Source organism: Apodemus sylvaticus, chromosome 7 (genome assembly GCF_947179515.1).
Source record: "Apodemus sylvaticus chromosome 7, mApoSyl1.1, whole genome shotgun sequence".
NCBI lineage: Eukaryota > Metazoa > Chordata > Mammalia > Rodentia > Muridae > Apodemus > Apodemus sylvaticus.
The window spans coordinates 16772507-16788908 of record NC_067478.1 but is presented as its reverse complement, the minus strand read 5'-3'; the positions used below and the strand labels follow the sequence as shown (position 1 = coordinate 16788908).

General features: G+C 44.4%; 1 protein-coding gene across 3 annotated transcripts in view; it reads left to right on the top strand.

Annotated features, from left to right (window-relative positions):
* The window catches only part of Dcaf1 (DDB1 and CUL4 associated factor 1), a 59546-nt gene extending 45461 nt beyond the window's left edge, over positions 1 to 14085 (top strand). For 2 of the 3 annotated variants that reach the window (XM_052187391.1, XM_052187392.1), the window contains exons 23-24: positions 7063 to 7315; positions 13027 to 14085. In XM_052187391.1, coding sequence (XP_052043351.1) covers positions 7063 to 7315; positions 13027 to 13085 — 312 coding nt within the window. In that variant the 3' untranslated portion in view covers positions 13086 to 14085. The remainder of the gene's footprint in view (positions 1 to 7062; positions 7316 to 13026) is intronic. The other variant, XM_052187393.1, reaches the window with a different exon arrangement.
* Positions 14086 to 16402: the final 2317 nt, after the last annotated feature.

Here is a 16402-nt window from a genome sequence, read left to right as displayed (position 1 = left end):
TGTTGGAGGGGATTTTAAAGATAATTCTTCTCCATGTTGCCATATTTGGAAGACCTGTTAATATGTCTGAAACTTAAAGTGAAATTTTGTTAACACAGAACCTCTTTTTTTGAAAATGGATGTATTATGACACTCTATATTAAAGAATTTTAAAACAAAACTGGAGATAGGAAACTACTCTGTCATCAGTACAAGGTTTTAAACAAGCAAAGTGTGACATGCAAACCCGCTATCTTAGTACTTAGTACTCAGGACGCCCATGTGGAAGGCTTGTAAGTTTAAGGCTAGCCTAGTCAGCACACTGAGTATTTTAAGGCCAGCCTGAGCCTGGTGAGACCATATCTCAAAAGCACAAATCTCACACCAGAATGGTAACAGTAACAACAACAAAAGAAAAATCTACTACCCAATGACCCGTGTTCCATTTTTAAGGTGCAATCTATCAATTTCTGATTTTAGTTCCATGCTTGTTATAGTGTCCATTTGGGGCTTCAAGATAAGCAGCTCCTGTAGGGCCAGCACGATGGCTCATTGGTTAAAATTGCTTGCTGTCAAGTCTGATGATCTGAAATCAGTTCCCTGGACTCACATGGAAAAAGGAGAAAACCAGTTTTTCTAAGTTGTCTAAGTCCTCTAACTCCACATGTGCACTGTGGCATACACTCCCATGTGAACAATGGTAACAGAAAAGACGCGCAGCTCTCATATTCCAGTGTCATTGTCATCGAGACAGTCACTCCTGCTGGAGAGGGAATGAACAGGTAAAGGTCATTTTGATGGTTTTGAGAAATTTAAGCATAATATGACCTATTTGTGTTATACTTATGTCCCATAGTGTTAGCTTTGCCCTTCTCACAAGGCGGGTTTATACTGTGGATGCTTTTTGTATCGGCGTCAGTTCTGAAGAACATCTCTGACTTGAGAGCATCAGCAGCTTTTCCTGATGCTAACTCACTGCATTTTTAGAATAGTACTCTCTAGTCCACCTCCTCTGTCACAAGGAAGAGTGCTGGACTTCCTCTCACTACAGATAATGAGGGCAGTAAAATAACCTTTTGCAAATCTTAATTCCTTTACCTGGAGTTGTGGTTGTTTGCAAGGGACTTTAGGTCCTTGGGACCTTAGGATAAGAAGAGCTGTGCCCTCTCTAGCTGTATTACGGTGGCTCCTGCCCTCATCACTCTCCTGTTGTGATAATCAGGTTCTGTGCTCAGGGCTGATGAAGTACCTTACTTTACTGCCCATCCCAAATGGCATGTACGCGAATATTTTTAAGTATAATCTTTCCTTTTTCTCTTCCTCCCTTTTGTGCATGTTTTTTCTCTCTTTTGTGGAACTCGAGATTGATGGACATATGCTAAGAACATCAGTCCCTCATCCTTTTTTAAACTTTGATATAGGGTCTAATCACATTGTCCTTGGTTTGTAACAACAACAACCCCCGTCCCCAAACAACAAACTCAAATCCCACAGCAGATTCACAACACAAACAAGCAAAAGAATCCAAAAGCCAGTAGTTTCCTGAGTGCAGTGGGCTTAAAGACTCATTTTTCTCTAACAGATCTTAGTACTGACTAAACAAAGACATTTTCTCATGCTATTCTGAAACTTGGGTGTGTTTCTGTTAGGCTTTATGTTAGAACTATACAGTCTGCTCTCTGAATGCTCGGCAAGTACTTTACAGCTGAGTTGACTGGGATATATATAACTTTAAATGTGAAGCAAACTCAAGGTGTATTTTGAGTTACTCATCTAACCTCGTTCTCCCCGCCCTCCATATTTATCTAAGTTTATAAGTGTCTGGGGAGCAGTTTTATTTGGACATCATTACCTGTGCCAGTGTAGCCAGGTGTCTGTTCTTCAAGGTGGAGCTTGAAAGGAAATTAGGATTACCCAAGATGCTGGGAGGTAAGGGGTTATTTATTGTGTTGGATTCCTTCTTGAGTACATGGGGTAGTGGCAGAGGCAGAGGCACTCCTTGAGGGTAGCTTGCTGGCTTTGGAATCAGACGGTCATGAAGTAGCAGCTTAACCTAAGTATTGCACTCCTTGCCCCACTGTCTTCAGGGAGCTCGTGTTAGGAAAAAGACCACTTTCTGTGATCTGCTTAACTTTACTGTTTAATAATTACATGAGAAAGATGCTCATTAGAATGCAAACAGGTCATTGGTAAGGGTTTCTGACTTTCTGGTTCTGAAGGAAAAATAGAGGTTCTCTCAGCATGGATGCCGATGTCCAAATAGGCGCCTTCAAGTAGGCCTTGGCCCGGAGCTCTGGTGTCCCATATGTAGAAAAGCATGACAGCTTTGTGTGTGGTGTGGGTTAGTTGTTACTGCTTCCAGATTTCTCTGGGTCCAGGATAAGTTCACTGTGTACCACTGTTTTAGCTGGGCCACCATCTGCTACATTTCAAATCTGAAAGACATCCATTATTGAGTGCTTTTGATTTAGAGATGTTTGGGATAGGATAATATTATTTATTGTTACTCTTGTCTGTACCATTATTGTGTTGGTCCAGATTGTTTCCAGACTCTTGTGATTGTGTGATGTATTTACTGTTCTCATTGGATCCCTCCCCACTACCTTTCTGAATATTTTAAATGCACACTTTGGTTTGTATGCTTCACTTATTTTTAAAACTAGACTTTTCATTTTCATATGAGTTATTTGCTATTCAAAAATTTGTCCTGGTCTTGTTACCTGCTCTTTGGTCTTCTCAGATGGTTCAGGTGTGTCATGTGTGGCTTAGGGATGCAGGCACCTGTGACCAACACCTTTGAATTTGCCTTTCACCTTAGCAAAACAAGCTCAGGATAATGAATGCTCAGTTGGCATTTGCTAAAATGGTCCAGCTTAAAGTACCTGCATAAATGGTAGTTATTGAGGGAGTGTTCAAGTTATTTAACACTGATGACATGAATTCAATACCCAAAACCATGTGGCGGACCAAGAGAAGGGACTCCCACAAGATGTCCTCTGATCTCTACATACAAGCACGCACGCATGCACACACACACATGAAAAAGTTACCTTTTACTCCTAGGCTTGACTAGTTTTGGATATTTAACAGAAAGTGATGAACATGTTGATGAATGACATGCACAGGACAGCTTAGCCTTGAGAGTTGGTCCTGAGACAGCTGCTCTCAGGGTTTGGGTGCTGACTCTTGAAGGTTCCCCTCCTTTAAAAAAACAAAACCAAAATATACTTGAGTTGAATTCTGCTAGTAAGGCGAGAAAAGCACATATGCTTGTGACTCTGAAAACAGCTGTAGTGCTCTAAGGTAGTATTGGATGACAGGTGCTAAGGAAGTTAGGCAAGTGTGAAGTTGGCAAGTGTGCTATGTTCGGTGTCTGACAGTAGGATTGTGTCTGAATGTTGAGAGTTCAATAGCTTGTCAGTTAATTACTGTTAACCTCAAATTTTATTAAGAACAGTCTGAATAAGGGACTAATGCAGTATATGCTTTGGAAAGCATTTCTCAGGTGATTCCGATGGTCAGACTTGAGAGGCAGACCTGATTTAATCAGAGCACTTCATTTAATGAGAGTCAAAGAAATTGGCATTTGATAGATTTGCAGTAATTAGCCATGTTTTTTTTTTTTTTTAAATAGTTCTATATTGTAGGATGTGTCATAGGGTCCTTGGGATGTTTAGCTCATGAAAGGGGATACTACAGGGCTGAGGCACCAGCTGACTGGTGGGTCTGAGGCTGGTGTACCAGCCGAGGGCAATATATGGAAAGGAGGAGGATGAGTTAGAGACCCCAATTTTGAGAAGCAAGTTAACTGGAGATGGAGCCAAGGAAGTGGGATAATTGAAAGTAAGTTTCAGTTTGACTTGGTAACTGAGAGACAAAGTTCAAATGTTGTTGGAAGCAGCCAGAGGTTGGTTGTAAAACCATATGAGTTTTAAATTTCGTTGAGATGATATGTACAGGCAGAAATAATAAAAATGTGCTTAGGCGAAGAAAGTCTGGAAAAAACAGCAGGCTAGCAGTAAAGTTAAGAAGCAGGTTAGCAGGTGGAGGTTTACTACAGAGGCTTATGGTTCATGTTTTGATAGTCTCCAAGAAGGATTCTGTGCCTATAAAAAGAACTCACTCTTTGAACATTTCATGTACATCAGCACTTTGCAAAGCTTAGAGATGCACATCAGTTAAACAAGGGAAGCAAACAAAGCCACACAAAACACATAACCAGGTGTGGCAGTGAATAACTGTAATCCCGGCACCAGGGAGACAGAGCAGATAGATCTTTGTGAGTTTAAGGCAGCCTGGTCAACATAGCAAGTTGGGACAGCCAAAGCTACAAACATACCCTGTCTCAAACAAACCAAAACAACAATAATAGCTGCTTAAAATTACCCCACAGTTGGTCTTCATGCTAATATAGTTTGGACTCAATGGAGGCAGCCTGATTCCAGAGCACATTGCACACAGTGGAGTGGTATAGGCAGAAGCCAGTTGTCCCTGTGTGAGAGAGTGTTTGCTTTTGATCTGGCAGGAGGAGGTTGTTTCCTGTAGGCTTTGAGGCTTTGTATAATCATAAAATTGACTTATTAGGAGCTTTTAAAATGGCCTGGTCCTCAGTTCCTCTAAACTGTCTTTAAGTCCTCAGTGAAGACTTGAGAGAATTAGAAGAACAAAAGCCAAGAGTTCACCTCCTTTTCGCTTTTTAGACAGAGAAGAGAGGCTCATGATGTCTCTGGCTTTGACTCACAGATTGTTCTAAAAATGTTGCTTCTTTAGAATATCTTTTTAGGTTCAATATAAGTGTAGATTCTGCTGCAACATTTGGGTAGGTCTAGGAGCCTTTGATCTATGACCCAGGTTTTAGGTTTGAATTTAAGCAGGTTAGGTGGACATACTTACCTCTGACACAGCACACATATACATACCAACATTGGTCATTCAGAGCAGGTACAAAAACTCCCTCAGTCTGCTTTTCCCTTCCAACTGGCCTTCCAGAATTAAGGAGTCAAAATCCTTAAAAGCTTGCTTTATAGACCCTGGAGTTTAACCCCTGCTTTATCTGTTTCCCAGCATTGCTCTTGGTTCGAAAACTTCTTAGTTCTTCTTGGTCAGCCAAGCTTGAATTTGTTGACTAATGCTTAGTTGAGCAGTTAACATAGCATCTCAGCTGTGGACCTTTAAAAGTTATCATCTTTGGCTGGGGTTGCCTAGTGGTAGGTAGAGTGCTTTGCCTGGCACAAATGACAGCCTGGTTTGTATCCCAGTCTAATATTTTCTACTCAATCCCTCCTCCTGACTCCCCAAAAAAGCTTGAGTTATGCTGTTGTAATTTATTTGTTTGTTTCTGACAGGTCTCACTTGTCATAAAATTTAAACATAACTGTTTTGTTCTAGAGAGACATATGGTCCTAGATTATTTCCTCTTTTTCTATTTTTAAATTGGTTCTTTGTTAATAGATGAGAGCTAATTTTGGTCAAGGCCATAGAAATGAGCCTGCCAAGGAGCTGAAGTTATGATCCGATAAGCACTTTGGGTTTTTCCTGACTTTGGGCTCCTCTTGTTTATCTTTTATTTATGTGAGCTTGACTGTGTTATTCATTCCCTGCTTTCTCCAGAAATTTTTGGCTCATTTCAGATGGGTCAGTGCTTAGCCATTGATTATGCAGCTACAGCTATAGAATTGTTATGCAAGTGATCACACGCACACGCATACATTAGGATTACGGGATATCATTAGTTGTCCCATGTAGCTGCCATAAATGGTTGAAGAGTCTAAATCACTGTTATGACACAACTTCTCCAGAGTCTATGGTCGGGGATGGCCGAGTGAGTGAAGTGCTGCCAACAGCATGGCCTGACCTTGGATCCCTAGAACCACAGAAAGCTGGGTGGGGTAGCTAGCAACTGTAATCCCATAATTCCTATAATGAGTGGTCAGGGGAGAGGAGGAGGAGACAGGAGAATCCCCACAAGCTTGCAGACCAGACCTAGATACGGTGTCAGAACAAGAGATCCTGTCTTAAACAAGATGGAAGGTGATTAACATTTGTGCTTCTCCTCTGATGTCCACGTGTGCATGGGCACATGCGTTTTCATCTGCACTAGAGAGCACACAGAGTCCGCAAAGCACAGCTGCTTGTTAGTGGGTCTGGGTTATACTATAGCTCTGATATTTTTCTTCATTGCAGTACTGGGGTTTGAACCTAGGGCCTTGTCAACAAACAGCTGTTTTTTAAGTGAGTGGCAGGAGATTTAGAATCTAGAGAAAATGCTTTACTGTTTTCTAGTAGGTTTTATAGCTTTGGTAAATTACTGTAGAATAGAATAATGGATGAGTGTTCTGTCTGTCTGTCTGCCTCTCTCTCTCTCTCTCTCTCTCTCTCTCTCTCTCTCTCTCTCTCTCTCTCTCTCCCCTCTCTCCTCTCTCCTCTCTCCTCTCTCCTCTCTCCTCTCTCCTCCTCTCTCCTCTCTCCTCTCTCCTCTCTCCTCTCTCTCCTCTCTCTCCTCTCTCTCCTCTCTCTCCTCTCTCTCCTCTCTCTCTCTCCTCTCTCTCTCTCCTCTCAACAGGAAGGTAGGTCAGTTACCCTGTCTTGTGTGCCTGGTTTGTTGACATGTTCCTAGTGAGTGTTCAACAGCTCTGGTAGGTATCTGCCTATCACGTGGGGTTGGGTACATGAGCCGAGGGGTTTAGAGCTGACAACTCATCTACTGTGTTCTTGGTTTTGCTAAAGTGGGACTTTAGGTTTCAGGACCTTTTGTCCAGTGTCTGAACTCAGTTCACTCACTTTGGCTGATGCAAAAAGAAGCGTCCCTCTGGTCCTTTAAGGTTATCAGTGGCTTGAGACATCTGTGAGGCAGGTTTTCTCTTTCTTTGCATAAGGGCTATATAATCAGTATGCCCTTGTGGAGCCAGTAATCCTTCCTGAGGTTTTCAAATGTCTTGAACATGTGTGCCTGTCCCAGTCCCCACTGACAAGTCTGTTCTCCTAACAGTTTATTCCTCTGTCCCCTTGGATAGGAATCACCACATGGCCCATACGGATTAAGGCTTTGTGTTTCTCCTAATGGACTTCATGCTCTCTCACCAGGAAGAGGAAGAACAGGAGGAAGAGGATGATGATGAAGATGATGATGATACTGATGATTTAGATGAACTAGACACTGACCAGTTGCTGGAAGCAGAACTGGAGGAGGATGACAACAATGAGAATGCAGGAGAGGATGGAGACAATGACTTCTCTCCCTCTGATGAGGAGTTAGCAAACCTTCTAGAGGAGGGAGAGGAGGGGGAAGATGAAGACTCTGATGCAGATGAGGAAGTGGAACTGATCCTGGGGGACAGTAAGTATAGGGCAGAGTTTGGGATGAGCCATGGCGCCCAGGGCCTGGTCCCCTCTTGTGCCAACCCACTCCAGAAGACAGCTGTGCTTGGGCTCTGCTGACTCACCACTCTGGCCCCTGAGGAAAGCCCTGTGGCGTCAGCCGCCCTCTCCTCCTGTCAGACTGTAGCCCTCAGGCGGCTCCTCCTCTTAACTTTTAAACCAAGGTTCGTACACCTGTCTGTCGGAGCCAAGACAGTGCTGTTTTGCTTTCTGGGTCTTGTGGCCCCAGTCACAGCCTCAGATCAACTGTGGTGCTGAGAGGGCAGCCAAGCATAAACTGATGTCTATAGCTGTGTTATAATAAAACTTATTTACAAAATAGGTAGTGAGCTTACAGTGTTTGAATTCCAGCTTTAAAGGATTGGGTTTAGGAAGGTGGCAGCATGTCTGTCACCCGGGGGCGGGCCAAGGCGGCTCTGCCTCTGGCGGCTATGTACAGGCTAAGGGCCTTGTGTGCGAAAGCCCTCCCTTCCCTCTGTGTTTGCCCAGTCTCTCCTGATGGCTGAGGAGCAAATGCATCTGACTTGTTCATTTCACCCTATCCCACTTCTTGTTCTAAACTCTAAAGAACAAACTCCAGTTTGTACAGTAATTTCCCACTGGTGGATTTCCGAAGCCATGCCTACCACTGCTAACGAATTCCTGAATAATCAGCTTAAGACTGGGCAGACACCAGCTTTGCACTCTGACATGTCTCTGTCACCACAAGAGTGTCATTGTTGGCGTTCTGCTGGTTGTGGCCCTGGGTCTTTTATTGCTGCCCTGCCTGAGTGAAGAGTGAGTCCTGTCTGACTTAGCTGATGTACCCAGCATTCTTACAGGCATGGTAGGTAGTATATCTAATAATAACAGCCACGTATCACAGAGGACTGTTTACATATAATTAAATTAAAAATTAGCTTCTCATTTCCAAATGCTCTGTAGCATATGTTGCTAATGTGCTGAGCAGTAAGAACACATACATTTATGTCATTTTATGTCTTGACAAAGTTGTGTTGTGGTGGTCTAGGAGGTCCAGCAAACTTAATGGTACTCCATCAGACAGCTCTTACTTGTGATCATGTGTCCTGTAGTAGAGAGGTGGGTGGCAGTGTGTTAATATAGATGCTTCTGTTACATGTACTGTGTAAACACAATACTGCTCTCCTACCTGATGTGAGTTCATTTTCTTTGGGACAAATATCCCTTGTGTGCTTGTAGAGTTGGGACTGACAGTTTGCCTTAGGAGAGACTTAGTAAGTCCTCTTACCATATTTGAAGAAGGTCTTGGTGAGAGTGGGGTCACTTATATCCACCTAGCTGTGGTATATCATATTCAAAGGTTGAGGTAATTCTTTTTTTTTTTTTTTTTTTTTTTGGCTTTTTGAGACAGGGTGTCTCTGTGTAGCCCTGGCTGTCCTGGAACTCACTCTGTAGACCAGGCTGGCTTCGAACTCAGAAATCCGCCTGCCTCTGCCTCCCAAGTGCTGGGATTAAAGGTGTGTGCCACCACCGCCTGGCAGATTGGGGTGATTCTGTGGGTTCTATGACCTCTGAGGGCTAGATGAGGACCCAGGGACATTTTTAATAAAGCTTCAATAGTGAGGTATTAGAGACAAATTTTTATCTCCCTTCAACACGTTAGTAATGCAGGTTAGGTGGGCTCAGTCCAGTAGGCGGCTGGTGCCACCCACACTTGCAAGAGTCTCACTTGATTTGTTTCTTTTGTTTTGAAATTAAAAATACTTTACCAAAACCAAAGATTTAAAGATAATTTCCAAATACATAAGACAGACTAGTCAAAAGCTGCTTTTGAAGGAGAGACTCAACAAAGAGTATTACAGGGTGGGGTACTGTTATTGGGTGTTCTGTTTTGGTTTGGCTGGGCCTTTTCCTCCCCAAGGCTGCTTAGGGCGAGAAGTAGCTACAGAATATTGTGAAGAACTGAGTTCATGCTTTTAACCAGTACAAGGAGGTCTCCATAAAAAGGGGAGGGGTAATCTAGACAATGACAATAAAACTACTTCCCCATCAAAGATAAAAGAGAGAACCCTTCCTTCCCCTACTCCCACCCTGACGACTGCCTTCATTCACAGGGCTGTGCACTTGTTCCATGATGGGGCAGTGAATGAGAGCAGAGAGCCGCTCCGGTGACGGGGTCCCAACAGTCCAGATGGCACTTCCAGCTTCTGCTCATGCTTTACAACAGTAAATGAGACATAGATGTGCTAATGTGCATTTAATCACCAGAGGAGCGAAGATATCTGGGCTTTTTTATTCTGTAATGTTTCTAAGCCTGTACCCATTAAATACAAAGAAAAATGGAAGGAGTCTTGGCAGGGCAGCAGGGACACCCACGTGGTCATGAGGCGATTGACAGTCACGGCAAGGAGCCTGGGCTGTGCTGCAACTTTCTTTAGGGCTTGGCCTAGGCTGTTTCCTAGTAGAATGTGCACGTCCCTAGTAGGGACTGCTCGCCTTCCAGATACTTTAGCTAATCCTAGCTTGGTTGCATTGGGATGATATATTTTGGTCATGAAACATACTTCTAAGTTTTACATTGGGTCTTACTGTGGCAGACAGACATTTAATCCTGGGCAGCAGCGACCACATGGCCAACGTGCATTGCCCTCAGCTGTTTATGACACCACGATGACCGGCACGGGCTCAGGCAGCAGTGCTTGGCTTTACTTCATTATGCATGTCATCTCAGACCTGAGTTTGCCCTGGCTGCCTAACATGGACTGCTTCATGGCCCAGGTTGGCCTCAAGTCCCCACCCCAGTCCTTCTGTTTTCACTTTCTGAGTGTTAGGATTACAGGCATGTGCTGCCACACCCAGCTTCAGGTTTTCCATTCCTAATTTGAATATAAACTCTCTCAATTTATATTTGGTAACAGTATACTCTCCTTTTGACATTTTGAAAATTAACTCTTAAAGCAAAGGTAATCTGGAAAACTTAAGTTAAATACTGACATAAAAGACATGACATTTGGACATTTGGACCCTGAAGTGGAGACGCAGAGCTGTTTCTTGCAGGTCATCTTTCATTGCTCTTCGCTTTGTTTTATGGGCTGTCTGTTGTGGCTGTTGCTATCCTCATGGCTTCTAGTAGAGCAGACTGACACCCCATTTACAAGTATGGGGTATATTGGACCATACCCCTCATTTACAAGTATTATCATTACAGTCATTCTGCTTGTCTGGAGGAACTCAACTTTCCTGAACTTATGGAGTCTTCTTAGGGTCTGGTGAAGGTCATAAAAACCAAAGCCATGGGACAGCGTGTGACATGCACAGGCCCTGGTCCTGCAGGGTATAGCTTGAGATACAAACCTGCCCTTCAAAGAGAGGCTTGCTGTTTTCGGGGGTCCTACTGTCTCTGCTTCTGGGGACCTCTTGCTCTTAAGCCTGGATATTGTAAAGCAATAGCAGTTCAAAACACTGGAGGGATTATAGTTCATTTGCCTTTGCTGCAAAGACTTTTCAGGATGGGGGCTCCTGACCAGAAGTTGGGGTGGGGTTTGGGTCACTGCAATATTTGGAGCTGAGAAAAGGCTACGACAGGTAGATAAAAGGAGCCTTGTCGTCTGACCCTGGCTGCTGTGTGGGGAAGGTTGCTGTGGTGCTCACAAGCAGTGTTCTGCCCTTATAGTCTTGGCTCCTTTATTTGCTGTGGGGCAAAGGGTTGAACCCCGTGTTTTTCTGGGGTATGTGTATCTCAGGCAGGTGGGCCTGTCATTGTTGGCTTGCCGATAATGTAATCACTATAGGGTCTTTGGAGGTCTGCAGAGGTATCTGGCAGGGCAGGTGCTGTGTGGCTCTGAGAAGTAGACTGTGCCTTCCTTGTTGAGTTTCTGTCTCAGAGGGACTGCTGGGTCATGGTCTGTTTAGGCTCCGGCGTCAGGCTTTCACTGTGACCACTCCATTGTGGTTCCCACTCCTTGCCATGCTGGGCCTTGTTTGTCTTCCTTTCCTCACCTTGCTTCTAGAATTCTTTGTTATCTTGGAGAGGCTGGCAAAGCTCTCCACTGGTTAGCACCCATCTCTACAGACATACCAGAGCCCAGGGGTTTTGGGCCCCAGGCTATGGGTCCTAGGGACCTTATGAAAATATTTCCACAGAAATTTTTAAGGGATGGAAGAGATGGTTCAGTGGTTAAGAGCACTTGTGTTACAGAGCCTGGGTTTGATTCCTAGCACCTACAATAATGGCTCTTAGCCATCTGTAATGCTGGTTCAGGGGATCTGTTGTCCTCTTCTGACCTCCTTGGGTGGGGACCAGACACACGTGTTGTACATGCAGGCAAAACAGCCATATGCATTTTTTTAAAAATTTAAATTAGAGAGAGAGAGAGAGAGAGGGAGGGAGGGAGAGAGAAAGAGAGGGGGAGAGAGAGAGAGAGAAAGAGGGAGAGAGAGAATGCTTTCCAGCGTGTGGAAGTCAGAGGAGGGCAGTTGTAGGAGTTGGTTCTCTACAGAGATAAAGTTCCCTGGAGAGCTGCTGTCAGGGACCTTTGCTTACTGATACACTTGGCCCCTTTTCATGTTTTCTTGAACAAAAACTAGGCCTTTAGTGTTACCAGTTCTCTTCGACGTTGACCAGACAGGCATGGTGTATTTTGTCTTTAGGGTCCTTTAGATGAGAGAATAGTTAGGATAGGGTTTCACTGTATCCTGGTTGGCCTTTTCCCCCCACCCCAGCTTTAATCTTCCGGACTGTAGATGTGTCTCTCACACCTGGCTTTGAGAGGCTCCTTTGTGACTACTTCATTACTCAGTGTGGATCCTTCCAGAAATATCATTAAGGAGTTCATTCCTTGCCTGCAGTGAGTCAAGGTCCGTCTCTGCTCCTTCTAGCTTCCTACTTGTTTGCCATAGATGGCTTTTTCTGTAGCTACAGGACAAGGAATGGGTCCTAGGTTCATCTATCTGCCTTTGTAGGCATCTGAGGACTGGAGGAAGGGATTCAGCCTGCCTCTTAATATTAAAAATATAAGATATCCATCATGAAAGTATGCAATTCATGTAAAAGAGCTACTATAGTGAAAAGATGAACATACCCATTATCTACCTGTCATATCTCATTAGGTCTGATCCAGAATATAATTTTATTTGTACTGTCTTTGTGTTGAATGTTAGGACTCTTAAGAATTGTTTATCTTTCACATCTGCTACTTTGAATGGTTGACTCTGTTCCTCCTGATACCTTCTCCAGGTCCCCTAGTAACATTCTGTTTAAAAGAGGTTTTACTCTGAAGCCCATGCTGGCCTGGAACTCTTAACTCAGCATCCTCTCTTACTGCTCCTCTGGCCAGACTTATGGTCCTACCTGAAGGACACAACAGGCTTGGGGCTGGGACCTCCGTGCTCCCCTCACCCTGTCCCTTTGCAGCCCAGTGTCCCAGAAGGAGGCCTGATCCCTTACTTGATCCCTCTGGGGCATCCCAGGCAGGAAGCAGGGCCTCTAAGTTCAGGTCTTTTGAAAGGCAAGAGAGCCAGAGATCCCAGGGGTAGCCATTGTTGCCAGCAACAGGCGTATTCTCTAGAGTCAAGCTCCAAGGAGTTAATTGATGTGTTTTCTACTTTCTGGAAAGTGGTAATTAACCCTGCACAGGAATAAGTGTGTTGAATGTAGGAGTTTCCTACAATCCTAGCACATAATCGTCTCTCCCTTCTCTTACCTTTCAGCAGACAGCTCGGACAACTCTGATTTGGAAGATGACATCATCTTATCTCTGAATGAGTGATGTGCCATTCCTACTTGGAAGAAAATCTTGGCAGGCGAGAGAAACTGAGTGAATTCAGAACACCTGCCCTTTGCTGCCTCCCAGGGCTGTCAGTTAAGGAACTGTATGCCCTGCATTCAGAGGACTATGATTTAAAGTCTCCCTGGAATCTGAGGGTCCTTCTAAGAACAATAACACACAGACACACACACACACACAGCTACAGGGACTAGGCCCTAGTTTGTGACACACACACACACACACACACACACACACACACACACACACACACACACACACACACACACACACACATCGCTACAGGGACTAGGCCCTAGTTTGTGTGCCCTCCTCCTAGGAAGGACACAGCTTTCCTCAAGGGAAAAACCAAACCTGTCTCTGGGTATTTCACAATATATTTTCTTTGTATAATGTTCTTTACTTAAAGAACAAGAAATAGTTTTTTATAAAACTTAAAAAGAAAAAAAAAAAGCACCAGGCATTTCTAACGAGGGTCTGAACTTATCCACCAGTCTCCTACCCCTGCGCTTCATTTTCTTTGGAAGAAAATGACGTCTAAAGAACATATAGAGGCATTTTTACATACGTATTTAAATGAAGAGGAAAATCGTGGTTTCGTAAATTGATAAGGATTAAGAATATTTTATTATAAATATAATATATGATTTTTTAACCTGTTTTGTTGCCTCATATGCTGTCAAGTTAATTTGTTTTCCTCTGTGCCAGAGCGGGAATGGATGGCGTGCCTGAGCACTGGGAGATGCCTAGCTCCCTGCCTCGGTGGCCCGGCAGCGGTCGTGTGGAGTTGAGAGAACTTTAGGGGTATAAATTCACTCCCTCTCTTTTCTCTTTGTGATTCAGTTTTTCAAGTCTTTTTTTTTCCTTCCCTTTCTCCCCAATGTGGAAATTACAAATCAAAGGTCTTTTTCTTTAATGTAAAGTGTATTTATTTAAAAAAAAAATTACAAAATAAACTACAAGTCTGTCTTTGTTTATGGCCTTTCCTTGTTTTTTCTTTTACCAAAGTGGGGTTTCCCTTTCCTTTTCCTCTTAGTACTGGCCATACTGCAGAGGACTTGTAAGGAAAGCAGAGCCCTCCACAGTAAGAGAACACAGCTTTCCCACAGCAAATCCCCAGGACAGAGGTGGCTCAGTCGCTTGAACCTGGCCTGGCCTGAAGTTGCTGAAGGCTTTGAGAGGATAATGAGGGGGCAGAAGGGACCGGGGGTGGGGGAGTACATCTGTCCCCATGTATGGGACTTTTAAGGAGCCTTCTGGCCACCCCTTGTCTGAGATTGAGATTAGAGGGGATTGAATAGTTTTTCAGACCTAAAAATTGAGGGGTACTTGAAGCTTGGTCAGACTGGATTTTAGACCTTGCAGGTTTTCCTCTAAAACTGACCAAGTATCAGAGGCTCATGCTGCCTCTCTCCTTCCCAAATGATTTTGCCCAAATTGTAGCTTCTGTTTCTGTTACATAGGCATTACACAGCCACAGAAACACTTCTCCCTTTGCTGAGAGGATGCACTGGTTATCAAGTAAACAAGTAACACAGGGCAGTGAAAACTCCATGGGTAGGTAGAGCCTGCTACACCAAGAACACAACCTGTCACACTGAAGAGACCCTGTACCACAGAAGTACATCCTGGTCCTTTTAAGAAAGCCAAGGCTCAGCTCCTCAGTAAGTGTGTAGCTGACGCCAGGCAGTAGAAGCCTGACGGCTGGTCCTCAATGCAGCTGAAGAGAAAACAGTCAAAACTCTGCGCTGTCACTAGTGCAGCTCTGCCAGGAGCTCCTGGGAGCACCTCAGGCCTCCCGAGGTAGAGATGAGCACATTTAATAGGAAAGCACAAATTTGGTTGACTTGACAACACTCCCTTAGGAACGTGCCTCTAGAGACTGGAAGAAAACCTCCATCTTCCATGTTCTTAGTACGGTTCAAAACCTGAGTCACTGAAGAAGACTCAGGCTATGAAACCTACCAATTAGGGGTTTTTGTCTGTTCATGTTTTTTTGCCTTGATGCAACATTTCAGGCACTGAGTACCTGCTGTCAGTTTTCTCACTGGAGATAATATCATGATCAAACAAGGCCTTGGCCACCTGGCCCACCTTCTCTAGTGCTAGTAGGGCTGGCCGATAGGCTGCAGAACCTGTTAACATCTTAAGGACTAAAGGGCAGTGGTTAAGATTGTCCAAGGAGGACAGTGGAAGGTTACAGTGGGGTGTGGTTCTTCACTAAGATTATCCCCAGAGCCAAAGGAGCCCCTTTCCAAAGAGGGGTTAATAAAGTGCCCTGGTGCTGCCTGGGAAGGGTACCTGGGTGAAGCCTGCTTTGTTACAGGGACCCAGCTGTGCTACACCTGTTCTGTGACATTGTTCAGGATGAGCTCTGGTTCCTGCTGGTATGACAACTGAAGTAACCTAGTGTAGCAGGTCGACTGACTTGCTCCAAGCCCTGGAGAAAGTGGCCCCAGCTCAAGTACACATGCTTTAGAACAGCAGTTCTCAGCCTTCCAAATGTTGCAACACTTTAACACACTTCCTCCTGTTGTGGTGACCCCAACCATAATGTTATTTTGCTACTTCATAACTGTAATTTTGCTACTGTTATGAATTGTAATGCAAACATTTTGGGGAATAGAGATTTGCCAAATGGGTTGTGACCCACAGGTTGAGAACTACTGCTTTAGAGCCACCTTCAGTTTCTCATGAATACCAACCAAAGCCCAGTGGATGGAAATTCCCTGTTCTTGTCCAGTCCCTTAAGTTTCTGTCCTTGTAGACAAGGATGAACTCCATGCAACCTTCAATGTCCACCTCAGAGCCCAGGGGTCCCAGGTGCTGGCTTAGGGAGTAGGCTTAGACCCTTAGTACTCGCCTAGCTAGAACCTCTAACCAGGTTCCATTCTCAGACTGACTGGCTTGGACTACCAAGCTGCCACTTTGTGAGCCTGACTATGCTTGGTGGTGACAACTGTTGCCTGATGTGTTGCCACTTTCCCATCCAGACATAGGACTCCTCAATCTGTTTCCTTTGTACCAAAGTTGATGTGGATTTGGGTTTTATCCCATCATAACTGTGACTTCTTTCTCACAAAGGAGTACTATTTCCTTACCTCATGTCTGGGTCAGAACACGAAACACTATTTCACTCATCAAGGGCATCTTCCTGGCACTGACTCCCTTGCAGACTGAGCACTGTAGTTGGGGGTCTGACTGCAGCACAGGCCGCTCTGACACAGCCCTGAGAGCAAAGGAAGCACATTGAAGAGTTAACAGAGCCCGGCTGCCTCTTACCCTGCATGCCAGCATTT